The sequence below is a fragment of the Amia ocellicauda genome, chromosome 5 (genome assembly GCF_036373705.1).
Source record: "Amia ocellicauda isolate fAmiCal2 chromosome 5, fAmiCal2.hap1, whole genome shotgun sequence".
Taxonomy (NCBI): Eukaryota; Metazoa; Chordata; class Actinopteri; order Amiiformes; family Amiidae; genus Amia; species Amia ocellicauda.
Window position 1 is genome coordinate 12,156,129 of NC_089854.1, and position 12,968 is coordinate 12,169,096.

The window sequence follows — 12,968 nt, forward strand, 5'->3', positions numbered from 1 at the left end:
ATATATATATATATATAGTAATTATTATAATATTTTAAATCTATTACTATTATTTTTTCCCTATGAAAGCAGGCAAAGAGGAAAAGTCACAGAAAAGTCATACCCCCAAAAAAAGAATTGTCATAGACAGCAAGACCTGGAGCAACTCCCATGCCCCGACACAGGAAGTGAGATACAGGAACAGGAAACAAAGGACATAAAACATTATAGTTCCAACATTTACATAACAGTCTTCAGTGAGTGTAAACACGTAACTCTGTACAAACAGCCATTATCATATAACCAATAACAAAATTGATTAAATGGACCTGCACGTCTTAAATCAGGCTCTTGTTTATTATTATTATTATTATTATTATTATTATTATTATTATTATTATTATTATTATTGTTTTTGTTTTAGTTGTTAAGTTGTTTTGTGGTGCAGTGGAGATATTAGATGCTGAGTGTGTACCTGTATCAGGGTGACCAGAGACGCAGTGTAACATACAGTACAGTACAAGAGCTGCAGTCAGTTAGATGCAAGATTACAGCAGTTGAATAAGGAAACGGGCAGGGCAGTGCAGAGCAGTGCAGTGTGCTGTAGTGCAGAGCAGTTTAGTTCAGTGCAGTATAGTGGAGTGTAATAGTGTAGTGTACTGTAGTGTAGTATAGTGTAGTGCAGTGCAGTGTAATGTGTTGTCCCTAGTGTAGTGTAGTATACAGTAGTGCAGTGTAATGCATTGTTGTGATCTTATCTTCCATAGTGTCTCAGTCCGTCTGGCTGGCTGAACTGCTCTAGAGTCAGGATACAGGAGCAGCAAGAATGGAAAATCAATCAAAACATTGCCAGCATCTCAGAATGAAAGGTCTTTGGAAAGTGACTGCAAAGAGCCGGACTAAGGAGGGCTGGTCACACGAACAGAAATACACACATGTAAACAAGCAAACAAACACATAAACAAATAAATACTAATGTAAATAAACCAATATGTTCAAAGCTTCATTTTTAAAGACTTTGACAGTAGTGGGTGAAAATTAAAAGTGTTTAGTTCTGCCAAAAAGTTTGTTTCCCCCACTACTATACTATAATATGCTATACTATACTATACCTCTTCATGCTTTTAACATGATTTCACTTTGCTTTGCTACACTGTATTTCCCTATGGCATATGACTACAATTAACTCCTATAAGGGACTGAATGCAAAATGACGCTGCAAAAAATCTCTGCCCAAATTAGCAGTTCAGCAAAAGTCTCTGCAGACATAAAAACCTACAAAAATCTCCTCCTTCTCTCAGCTGTTTCAGTGCATCTTATTAAAGTGTCAAGTCCTGTAGCCAAAGCAAAAGTGCTACAAAGACTTTTTTAAATTGTTATCATTTTCTAAACACACGTATATAAACAGACAAAGAAAACCTTGTCTAGGAGGAGAAAGACTCTAGGAAAGAAGTGCTTTAAAAAAAATGTGCATGCCCAAACCCCAAAAATTCAAATGGGTTCGAACCCGGGCTCGGCAGAAAGACACTGTATGTAACAAAACTTCTATTATTTTTTCTTTTAAAAGGATCAAGACATATCCTATACAAACAGGCATAACGACACAAATTGGTCAACATTAACTACATTAACAAAGATCTGACAGACAACCTGCCAGCATCAAGCTGAGATGTACACAAACAATAGGACATCCACACATATATATAGATGTGCATACTGTACATTTATATATGAACAGGTAAATATTATTTTATCATTATTATTATTATTATTATTAATAATAATTGTATATATTTTTGAATGGTGTATTATGCTGTTGAACATGCTTCATTCAAAAATTTCCCTAGCTCATAAAAAAAACATTTCCATTTCAATATATAGGTTGAATTATATATATGAACATAATAATAATAATAATTACAACAATACCAATAATAATCTTATTTCATAGTCTTTTCTGGCTTGTCCCTCAGTGCTTCCCCACACAGGGGCTATCAAAGTCTGTTTTAAACTAGTCTCAGTGGGATGTGATCCAGTGTGTGCTGTTTGAGGACTCTATAAGGGTATATATGGAGGCCCCTATCTCCCCGCCTCCCCCCCCCCCACACACAGAGAGACCAGACAGCATACTTATTAAAACGGCAACATTACTCTAGGGTCCCTCAAGTAATACAAGTTCTGTACAGGTTTTCACAGACCACAGATGCCATCATCAGGAATAAAATATAATTATTTCATTTTATTGTTTTATTTTAGTTTTGGTGACATCCATTCCCCATAGGCCCATGGGCTGAGCCTCTCTCTCTCTCTCTCTCTCTCTCTCGCTCTCTCTCTCCTGTGCCACCCCTTTTTCAAATTGACCAATCACCTGTCTCCCCTCTGCCAGTCCTATGTCAATCAGGCCAATTCCCTTTCTCCCCTTTCAAGTACCTGTTCCCAACGGATCAATCCCCTGAACACCTGTCACCTGCTGCACACAAGATACAACCTGCAACATAGCGCACAGAAATAAAAATACTCAACCGGTAATTAAATAAATACATAAATAAATATTTACATCCTTAATATACTCTGTAATTAATTATAGCCTTTGTATTATTTTTTCTCAATTACACTAATTACAACTGAAAGAAACGGAACAGAAAGCATGGACTAATTTACACTGGAGGGGTTTCTCTCCCTAACAAACTTCACTGGCTGCTTTCCAAACCACTCCCTTGCCTCCCTCCGTTTTTTGTAAAAATAAAAACTTCAAATATATTGTTCAATTTAAAAGCATGTTTTTCCTGTTTTGTGTAGTTGTTTTAGCTTGTATATTCCAGGACAAATGCTTATCTTGTATTTTGCAATGCTTTTAAAAAATCGTTTCCCGTAACAACTGTAAGCCACCCTTGGTAAGGGTGAGAAAATAAATAAGCTAATAAATAGATAGATAAATAAATAAATAAATACATACAAAATCCTTGACAGCTAGGTATTGAAACACTTATTTGGTGTAGTCTCCTAATCATACATTGAAATCGTGAATTAGAATAATTTTATTAGCTATGCAACTCCATACAACATACATTTGGCTAAAAATGTCCTTGTTAAATAACCTAACAATGTCAATGTAATTTGAGTGTCTGCCTATTTTCCCACTTGTCTCTGCCTTTAACGGAAGGAATTCTGGGACCTCTGAACAAAACTCTTCTGCAGAAGTACACTTTTCTGTACACATTAAGCCCCTTAACTCATTCCCTAAGGAACTGGAACACCACTTAAGATGGCAAGCATACTAAATCTGCCCCTCAAGGGAAAGTTATATGGGAGCAAGGGAGCATTTAGGGTCACAGCCACTGAGTCTGAATTGCCCCCTAACTCAGGAGCACAAACCACAAACACCTCACACACTGACCTTTGATACCTCCTCAGAAAAGCTCAGTGAACCAATGTAGGACACAACAGCTCCCAGTGTACACAACTGCCCTGGCTGACCACCGCTCCCATGGCTGTTATTAAAAGAATCACGATCACACGTGTTTGACTGGGTGTCCTCAGACAAGCCTGAACACGCCTGTAGAATATGAGCGGCAACTGTGAATGACACGGACAGCTGATTAAAGACAATGTAACCCCAGTGTCACAGTGATGTCATCAACCAGCACCAGCCAGAGCACCCACCCTGGGGAGTTGTGTGTGTGTGCGATGGGCAGATAAGAACAGGTTTAAGATCATTCAAACACTTTCACAACCTTCGTTTTATAGAGAAATATGGAGCTGCATTCCCACAGCCAGTGTGTCGAACAGCAGCAGGAGCGGAGGTCTGCATGGGAGTTTCTGCCAACGACCAGATTCAGGTACAAGGATTTGTTACCTGAAACAAACCACTGAAGAGAACTGTCTTGCAATGGGAGCTGTGTGTGTGAATACTTTCCACTAAAGCTATATACATTTATAAATCGACATCACCCTCCTCCTCCTCCTCCTCCTCCTCAGTCTCTGTCGCCCCACTGCTGGATGAAAGTCTCCCCAGTCTTTCCCCCCCGATCTCTCTCCAGCATAGCTTCTGATCTCGTCCTTCCATCACCACCTGCTCTTCTTCTTCTATTGTCATTTTTCAGCTCCATTTATCCGCTCCTTCAATCTGTCTGTGGTCGGTTTCTCTCAGGCTCCCGTCGACACTTAATCATCTTCCCTCTCTCCGCAGCGAGTCGCACACCTGTCTCGTTATTCTGAGTGTATAAATATATATATATATACACACACAGAACCACCAGTTCATACCATGATTAAACACAGCATTGCAGGATCTCACCTGCAGCGTTCTGAAAGATCCCTACATTCAACAACCTTTACAACACTGCAGCAGCTACTGTGGCCTTCTTCCTGTCCTTCCTTCCCTTGCTCTCTCCCCCCCTCCCTCTTTCTCACAAGACCCCCCCACCTCCCTCCATCCCCATCTCCTTCCCTGTTTTGATCCCTTCTTCCCTTCCTCCCTCCTTTTCTTTCTCTCTGTGCCTCTCCCTCTTTCTGTGTGACAGGGTGTTTTTATTTTAAAGATCCCAGGTTTTGGATGGAAGGAGCTGGAAAGCAAACGGGAGAAGCAGAGGAATAGGAGAGAGAGGGCGGGCGGGGGTTGAATAAAGGGTCGGCGGGACAGGCTGGAGGGCAAGGGGTGCAGTTCAGTATCTCGGCCAGCAGAGGGGACTGTGGATCCGAGTCAGGGTCTGTGTAGCCACTTTCACACTGGCACACCAGTCTGGGTTTTGACCTGGGTACTGGTTTACGATTGTATGAAAGCACGGACAGGGGTAGAAAGCTGGTCGACCCCGATCAGGAACAACCCGTGTCCCTCCTGCAGATGTAACTCGCTTTGTTGAAAGTGAGGTAGGACACCGTCCTGACTGGGGTAGAGGGGTTCATGTCACTGTCTGTATCTGTGTTGGTATATCTGTGTGTGTGTGTCAGTGGCAGTACATCTGTCTGTGTGACTGTCTCTTTCTGCATCTTTGTGTCAGTGGCTACGTGTTTGTCTGTAATATCCGTGTGTGAGTGTGTCAACCGCCAGCGTGTGTCTGAAAATCTACATCAGTGTTTGTGTATGTGTGTATTTCTGTGTCAGTGTGTCTGTATCAGTATCAGAATCACAGGGTCAGAACTGTCAAGCTGTCTGGTCTGTGAATCTGTGTATACCTGACTGCCTTTCTTTGTGTGTGTGTGTGTGTCTCTGTCTCTGTGTGTACATGTGTGTGTCTGTGTGTGTGTGTGTGTGTGTGTGCATGTCTCTGTCTCTGTGTGTACATGTGTGTGTGCGTGTATCTGTGTGTGTGCAGAATACAAGTCCACTCCACCACCTCCACTTCTACCTCTTCCTCCTCCTGCTCTGCCCCTCCATCCTTCTCCTTCCTTCCCTCCCTAGAAGCCCTGTATGTGGCAGTAGGCCTCCAGACTGGAGAAGAGGATGTAGAGGAACCACAACCCAAAGAAGAGCAGAGTGGTGAGGATCCTGGAGGTGCGCGTCCCCCCCAGCTCACCCCCGATGGAGGGGCGGCGGCGAAACATCAGCACACCGATGCTGACGAAGGCAAAGATAGTGAACAGGGTGACTGAGAAGGCCAGTGACCCCGGGTCGACCCGGAAGTCCTTCCCCTGGGCGTTCCAGTAGATGGCTGCCACAGACCAGGCCACTCCGATGCCCAGGAACACGTTGACCGCGTTGCTGCCCGTCACATTGCCCACGGAGGCATCTGCGTACTGGTCCTGCTGGGCTGCCACCTTACTGGCGAAGGTGTCTGAGAGAGAGCAGGAGGGAGAAAGAGAGAGGTTATTGTATCGGTCCTGAGGGAGAGAAGGGGTTGGTAGACTGGAGAGGTTGGGGGACGTTATTTTACGGGCCCTGATTGGTGAAGGTGCCTGAGAAAGACAGGGAAGGAGTAAAAGGAGTCAGTATACGGGAGGGAGGGAGGGAGGGAGAGAGAGAGAGAGGAAGGTGCTCACCAGGGATGGAGGTACCCAGTGCAACGAACACCACGGCAGTGACGGTGTCCCGCAGCCCCACAGTGCAGCCAAAGTGCGAGGCCAGGTCGCCGATGACCGCGGTCAGCAGCCCAATGACCAGGATGCACACACAGAAGCAGGCCCAGCCATTCCAGTACTCGGTGGGTGGCACGCAGGCGAACAGAACCTTCCAGAACACCGTCAGGAAGTGCATCACGTAGTCGAAGCAGGATGGTAGGCGCTCCTCCCTCCCCTCCCCCTCCGCCCCTTCCTCGTCACCATCGCCTGGGACAGGAGGAGAATAGAAGGGGTAGGGGGTAAGGAAGGAGGGAGAGGAAGAGGAAGGGTGAGAGATGAGGTAGTAAAGGAAAAAGGGGAGGGAGGGAGGGATGGGTTGGGGAAAAGGGAAAGTGAGGGAGAAGAGATTGGGAGAGGGTTGATAGAGGAGAAGAGAAAGTGGCAGTTTTATTCAATGTAATCTTCAATATTAAGAAATATATTAATATATATATATTTTTTAAATTCTTTCATTTAATTAATGTCAAGCTACGTTGAGCCACTTTCTCCACCAGGGGGAAATATTGTACCGCAGTATGGATTAACAGGCAGAACAGAACAGCACCACCCGCCTCCGGCACCCGAGTTAATAAACCACTGCTGGATTTTGCAGACTTTTAATGTATTTTTGTTGTTTTTTGTTTTGTATCCTGAAGGCAAAAGACAAAGAGAGAGAGCAAGAGAGTGGGAATCCAGACTTGATAGGTACACAGAGGCCCTGTCTGCATTTCAGCCATGTTGGCTGCTTTAAAACCGATATAAAAGCACTTCATACAGTTTGGGTCCACGCTGCAGAGCCTGTTCAACTGTAACAGCCTCATCGTTTTTCTCCAGGAAATAAAAAATGCAATTTGTTCTGCCGACAAAAGAATCTGTGTTTTCTCGTTTGTCAATGTTAGCTAGAGCATGCTGGGATACTATCGTGTTACGTCCCACAAGCCACTGCAGGGCTATACATTTGAACCCAACAATGTGAAATACAGATGAATACAGACTACAGAGGAAGCGCTATTTCAGAGTGGGCACTTTAACCCGGATTAATTGGAACGGTGTGGAGAATGCTTTTTCCTCCTGCAATATCTCAGCCCCTAAAGACAGTCTCACAGCGAGCCTCCATATATACCAACATTAATACCTAGCAGGGTCTATCAGGCATTCAACTCCTCATTAAGGTGATGCAATGAAAGCAGCAAAGACGCGAAGGTTATTTTACACAATGCAAACTGCAGCACAGACACCCTGTCGCAGCGCTGCTCAAAACTGGGCCATATCTCTGGTTGGACACAACCAGTGGGGAGTGAACAATACTAAAGCTAAAAACGGCTTTTCTTCATTTTTCTTGCAACATGTAGACTGGTGTCCCCTGAGCTTATGGCCCACATCCAATCAATATGTCAAGCTGCCCACGATTCACAAACCACAAACCTCTACCCTGTCCCAATTTGACTTTTAAGCAGTAAAAAGGTGCTCCTGAAAAATCAATCAAACCACAAATCTGGTCTAATGTGGCCTAGCACTGTATCGGTCTCCTGGTGCCTGTGGGACTTGCCTATAAGGTTACAGAGTCTGCAGTCTGGAAGTGTACCATGCGGGCGCAGTAGAGTTGTCTATCAGTTATATAAGCTGATTGAAGCATCCCTGTGTGCCTGCAATAATTAACAATGCAGCTTATTGACCTTCTGCTTCCAGTAAATGTTGGAAATGGTCTCCGTGAACTCGCAGACGTCGATCCACTCGTCCTATTTTGTTCATATACGTAAAGCAAGATGAACACAACTGTACCTTTGAGTACTGCAGGTGCACAGGGACTTTTCAATCAGCCTATATGTAGTGTTGATTGCATTTTAGCCAATATAATCATGGTCTCCTTACAGCCTGTCCCAGTCTGTGCTCTGGTATCTGCTGACAGAGACATTATTGCTGTGAGGCCGAGGTGAGGCAAAACTACTGTAAAAAAAATATTGCATTGCACAGTAGTGAAACCACCCCCACAATGCACTGCTCTCACCAGCACTGACGGTCACGGCCTCAACGAACTGCTCCCGCCAGGAGTGTGTCCCGATCACCAGCGCCAGGTTGGTCTTCTTGATCAGCTTGTCCACCGTGCTCTGCCAATCACAGGGGAGACCGGGATGGTGAGCAGCCAATCAGTCATAGAACCCCCCTTCATGAAAACAAGGGCCACGCCCCCCCCATCAGTGACAGAAGCACACTCTTTTTACCTGTTTTTCTGGGAGGGGTGACATGTCTGGGTCACCTGACACACATAGAGAAACACACACACTGATACACAAACACATATACACGCAAAGGAACACAGAGACACAGACACACAAAAGACACACACACACTCTGCCAAACAGAGTTACACACACACACATTGACACAGACTCAAACAAACACACATGTATCTATTAACTCCAAACCACTACAAGTCCACTTCATCCTCAATCAACCAAAAATGTCCAATCACAAACTGAGAGGTGAAATGACAGGCCCCAATCATATCCAGGAGGAGGAATCACAATAGAGTGGGACAGTACCATTGGCTAAGCTGCAGAGAACACTGTCCAATCAGAACAGCTAACACAAATATTATCCCCTTCATCACCTCTTACTGTTTTTATGCTGATGATGCCCAGATCTTCTGGTCTTTTCCCTCCTCTGACCCTCTCACACCCTCTCGCACCTCTTCCTGTCTGTCTGCTATATCTGCCTGGGTGCACTCACACCGCCTCAGGCTCAGCCTCTCCAAATCTGATCTTCTCTTTTTCCCCCTCTTCCTCACCTTCTGCTGATCTCTCCTTCTCAATCCGCTTGGAATCTACGACACTCTCTCCCTCTTCTTCTGCTAAGAACCTAGGAGTCTCCCTCGATCCTGCGCTCTCCTACACCCAGCACATCACCACGCTGACACGCACCTGCAGATGCTTCCTGAGCAACATATGCTGAATCCAACCCTTCCTCACCAACTACCCGACTCAGCTGCTCGTCTAGTTCCTGGTCCTCTCCCGCCTGGACTACTGTGACTCCCTCCTGGCCGGCCTGCCTGCATCTACTACCTGCCCACTCTAGCTATTCTCTCTGCCCCGATTCACACACGCTACTCCACTTGCCTTTGCATTACTAGCACTTGTATTGTTTATTTTGTTTTCCCCTATGCTCCATTTCTCTTAGCTCTTAACTTCGACTTAACATCTTGTCTGCAGCATTTTCATTCTAGGATGTAAGACCTTATATATTTTTTACTGTTTATCTTGTATACACTTGTGTACATTTTGAATTTGTAAAATGCATTATGCCTTGAACTGCACTGTATTATTGAACTTTGTATTGCTCTTATATTTTGTAAGTTGCCTCTGCTAATAAATACATAATAATAATAATAATAATAATAATAATAATAATAATAATAATAATAATAAACACTGGACAATGGGGGTGTTCCTCAGGACACATTCAACAGACATGTCATGAAAATGTTTGTCTGGCTTGGCTAAGCAGAGACACAGCCCACCTCCGAATGGATACGAGTGACATTGGCTCATGCTCCAATCAGATAGTAAGTGTTGAAAGCCTGTTCAGTCAGGGAGCTTGTTGCATGCATAGTGGGTGGGACCTACCGGATTCAGCAGCCCATTGGGTGTCATGCCTTGACGAATCTGACAGGCAATATGGACCGGGGGGAGTGTAAGGGGGGCGGTGTTAGTTTAGGTAGCCCCTCATTGACAATAAAAGGACAATGCAGTGCTGTCTACACAACCCTTACACAGCACCGCATAGCCTTTTTGTGAGTACATGACTTCACCACCAGAGAGATAGCTGTAACAATATTAGTGTGCTTCTCCATGGTAGGGGACAGGGGAGGGCAGTGTGTGTCCCTAGATGTTCTGTGTACAGTGTGCAGAGTGGAGTGTGACCTCTGACCTTGAACTCATAGGATTCCTCGATGGTGACCTCCATGCGGCAGTTCTCCCCCAGCACTGGCTTGCCCATCTCTGCGATCCTCTTGGCCTCCTCCAGCTCTGCGCTCAGACAGCCCTCCACCCCCTCTGACAGAGCGAGGGTAAGAGGTCAATGCTTTGGCAATACTGATGTAACTTAGTGAGGTCAAGGAAGCTTTTATAAATTCAATTTGAATTTAATTGAAATGAAGAGCGAGGGAGGGGGAATTGGGGAGAGGGGAGGGAAAGAGGGAAGCGAGGAGGAGGGAGGGAGGGAAAAGGGAAATGGAGAGAGATGGGGAACAGGAGGAGGAGGAGAGGGGGAGGGACAGGGATATGGATGTGGCAGAGGGAAATACATGAGAGAAGGGGTCAAGGAGAATGGGAGGGGGAGAGATGGGGAGAAGGAGAAGAGGAGAGGAAGCGAGGGACTGGAGGGCAAGGGGGGAAAATATGGGAGATAAAGAGAAGAGATAGATATGGAGAGAGGGAAGCAGTGCAAACCTCACTGTCTCAATCACGACTCACAGAACAGCAATTAACACACAAACACACACACTCACACACAACACCAACAATGCACTTCTAATTCTTTATTTATTTACTTACTTACTTACTTTTCAGTTTTATTTCTAAATATATTATTTATGAGTAATCCCGTAAGAGCCGGATGTGCTGTGTTTTCGCTTTTAACAGGCTGTTAGTCTGACGCTAAATGCTTGCTTTAAACCAGACTGGATACAGTGTCTATTTACAAAGCCCTTGTGCGCACTGTTCCCTGTGTGGGTGATGCTTAACTGCTAACTTAATAATTCAGTTTGCTCTGCGTGGGGCTGTAATGGACAGGCATTAGGGTCTGAATGGCTGTAACACACACTACACACACCGCAGGATGATAACCACACTGCTCTCAGTCTGGGGGTAAAATACAATACATTAACTACTAATATATACAGACACATGGAACCAGGGCTTGCTAGTATAATCCAGGTCAAAGATATATATATTGTCAAGGTATATGGAGTTCAAGGGTGTGTGTAAGGATGATAATATTTAGGTTTGTATAAATGTATACCTCATTTTTAATAGAGTTCTTGATATTTAGTAAACGCATTTTTGCATTTGCTAACAGGAGGGGTTAACACTACTGACAGATGGAGAATCTCTGAAGGGTGAGAACTCATCACTGTTCTTAAGGTACATAATGTACCAGAAAGTGTAATCAGATGCACAAAACAGTGTATTCCTCGCTTTCATATGTACTTCCCATCCCCTGTCTTTATATTTGACCTTATTTAGTCTATAAAAAGCTCTAAATAATCACGAATGCCCAGTTCTGGATGTTGAGAGCTCCGGGGCTTTGTAATTGTTTGTTTTGAATAAATGTTCTTGTTTCACTGACTATCGTGTTTGGCCTTATTTTTTCCCCAATGAGAGAGAGAGAGAGAGACAAGGGGAGACAGAGAATGAGAAGGAGGGATTGGGTTGGCAGTCCTCTTACCCTCATTCAGCAGCAGAGCTGGGGAGAGAAAAATGAATAACAAGTCAGTCTAAGCCCCCCCCCTTCTCTGTAGAACACACACATTGGTACAGCCTGGCTATGTGTCCCCCCTCTGAGTCCAAACAGAGGGGATATGATATACTGTGACTGAGTGCTGGTCACTGTGAGCAGACTCATTTCATCCATGAAACATTGAGGGCACAGCTCATTGATTATGAATTGATTATAACTGATCAGTGATTCAGTGATTTGTTTTTGTTTGCACATTTTCTATATTCCCCTTTTTTACACTATTTTGCACCTTTGTAGCAATCTGTTTGCACTGAGACGTCACGTTGATTGCACTGACGTCATTCTGTGCGGCCCGCTGTGTATGCACTGCACCTGTGCTTGCCCCCTGTCAGCACTCTGCCCTGTGCTTGCCCCATCATCTCCTTTCTGCCTGTTTGCCTGTCTGTGTTGGCATAGTGTTGCTGCACTGTGTCACCCCCATTCTCAGGTGGAGATGCTAACCTGAGATGCCCCTCTTCATCCAGCGCGGCTCCTCCAGTACGATAAAGAAGTTCTCGTGCTTCTCATACTCTTCATCGTCCACAATTCGCACTTTCAGCTTCTGACTGCAGACAGACAGACACACACACAGGGTTAGCAAGACAGAAATAGACACAGGTGGATGGGGGGGGTGGTAGAAAGACATACTCACATATACAGGATTAGAGAGACAGTCGGACACACACAGAGAGAGAGAAAAGTTAGACAGTTAGACAGAGAGAGGGGAGGAGCTTAGAGATGCAGTCAAACATCTGTTGTCCATCAGGCTGAGGAACCATGGCTGCCTTCTAGCCCCCCCACCAGAGCCGATCCCCCTCCATCCTTTTGCCCTTGCCCCCGTATGGTATGACTGACTGCCCAGTGCAGATTGACTAATACTGTCTAAAACATGTGCACGGTGTAGAGATAGAGAGGGAAAGAGAGAGAGAGAGAGAGAGAGAGAGAGAGAGAGAGAGAGGAAAGGTTGGAGAAATATATTACACTTGACAGGAAAGCACAGAGAGAGGGACAGAGTGGACAAGAGACAGGATGTGGGAAGAGGAAGAGAAGGACAGAGACACATTGAGAAAGAGAGAGAAGGCAGAGAGAGATATATCTTTATTGTACTTTATTTTATTTAGTCCTGAATTTTATTAAACATCATCTGTGATTTCCATGTATGTATGTAGTGTGTTATTACTTTGGTAACACTACTAAGTTGTAAGTCAAAGCACCTTAAATGGAAATTGAATTGAGAGAGACATAATGTATACTGACACTATGTATACACAATTAATTTCTAAATACATTTTAAGGAAAAATGCCTGTAAATATGTTAAAATCTTAAATGTGTATTTACTGTATTTACTGTCCCTCAATTGCCCTGTCCCTGAACACTGGACCTGTCTGTCAATGCTTTGGCAACAATGATGCAGCTTCGTTGTGCCAATAAAGCTTTTTCTGAATTGAACTGAAAT

General features: G+C 44.4%; 1 protein-coding gene across 1 annotated transcript in view; it reads right to left on the reverse strand.

Annotated features, from left to right (window-relative positions):
- Positions 1-4,393: 4,393 nt before the first annotated feature.
- LOC136749474 (sodium/calcium exchanger 2-like) overlaps positions 4,394-12,968 on the reverse strand; it is a 30,029-nt gene continuing 21,454 nt past the window's right edge. The window contains exons 8-13 of the mRNA XM_066703821.1: positions 11,974-12,077; positions 11,461-11,478; positions 9,943-10,067; positions 8,024-8,123; positions 5,959-6,243; positions 4,394-5,753 (exon numbers count right to left, since the gene is read on the reverse strand). Coding sequence (XP_066559918.1) covers positions 5,377-5,753; positions 5,959-6,243; positions 8,024-8,123; positions 9,943-10,067; positions 11,461-11,478; positions 11,974-12,077 — 1,009 coding nt within the window. The 3' untranslated portion in view covers positions 4,394-5,376. The remainder of the gene's footprint in view (positions 5,754-5,958; positions 6,244-8,023; positions 8,124-9,942; positions 10,068-11,460; positions 11,479-11,973; positions 12,078-12,968) is intronic.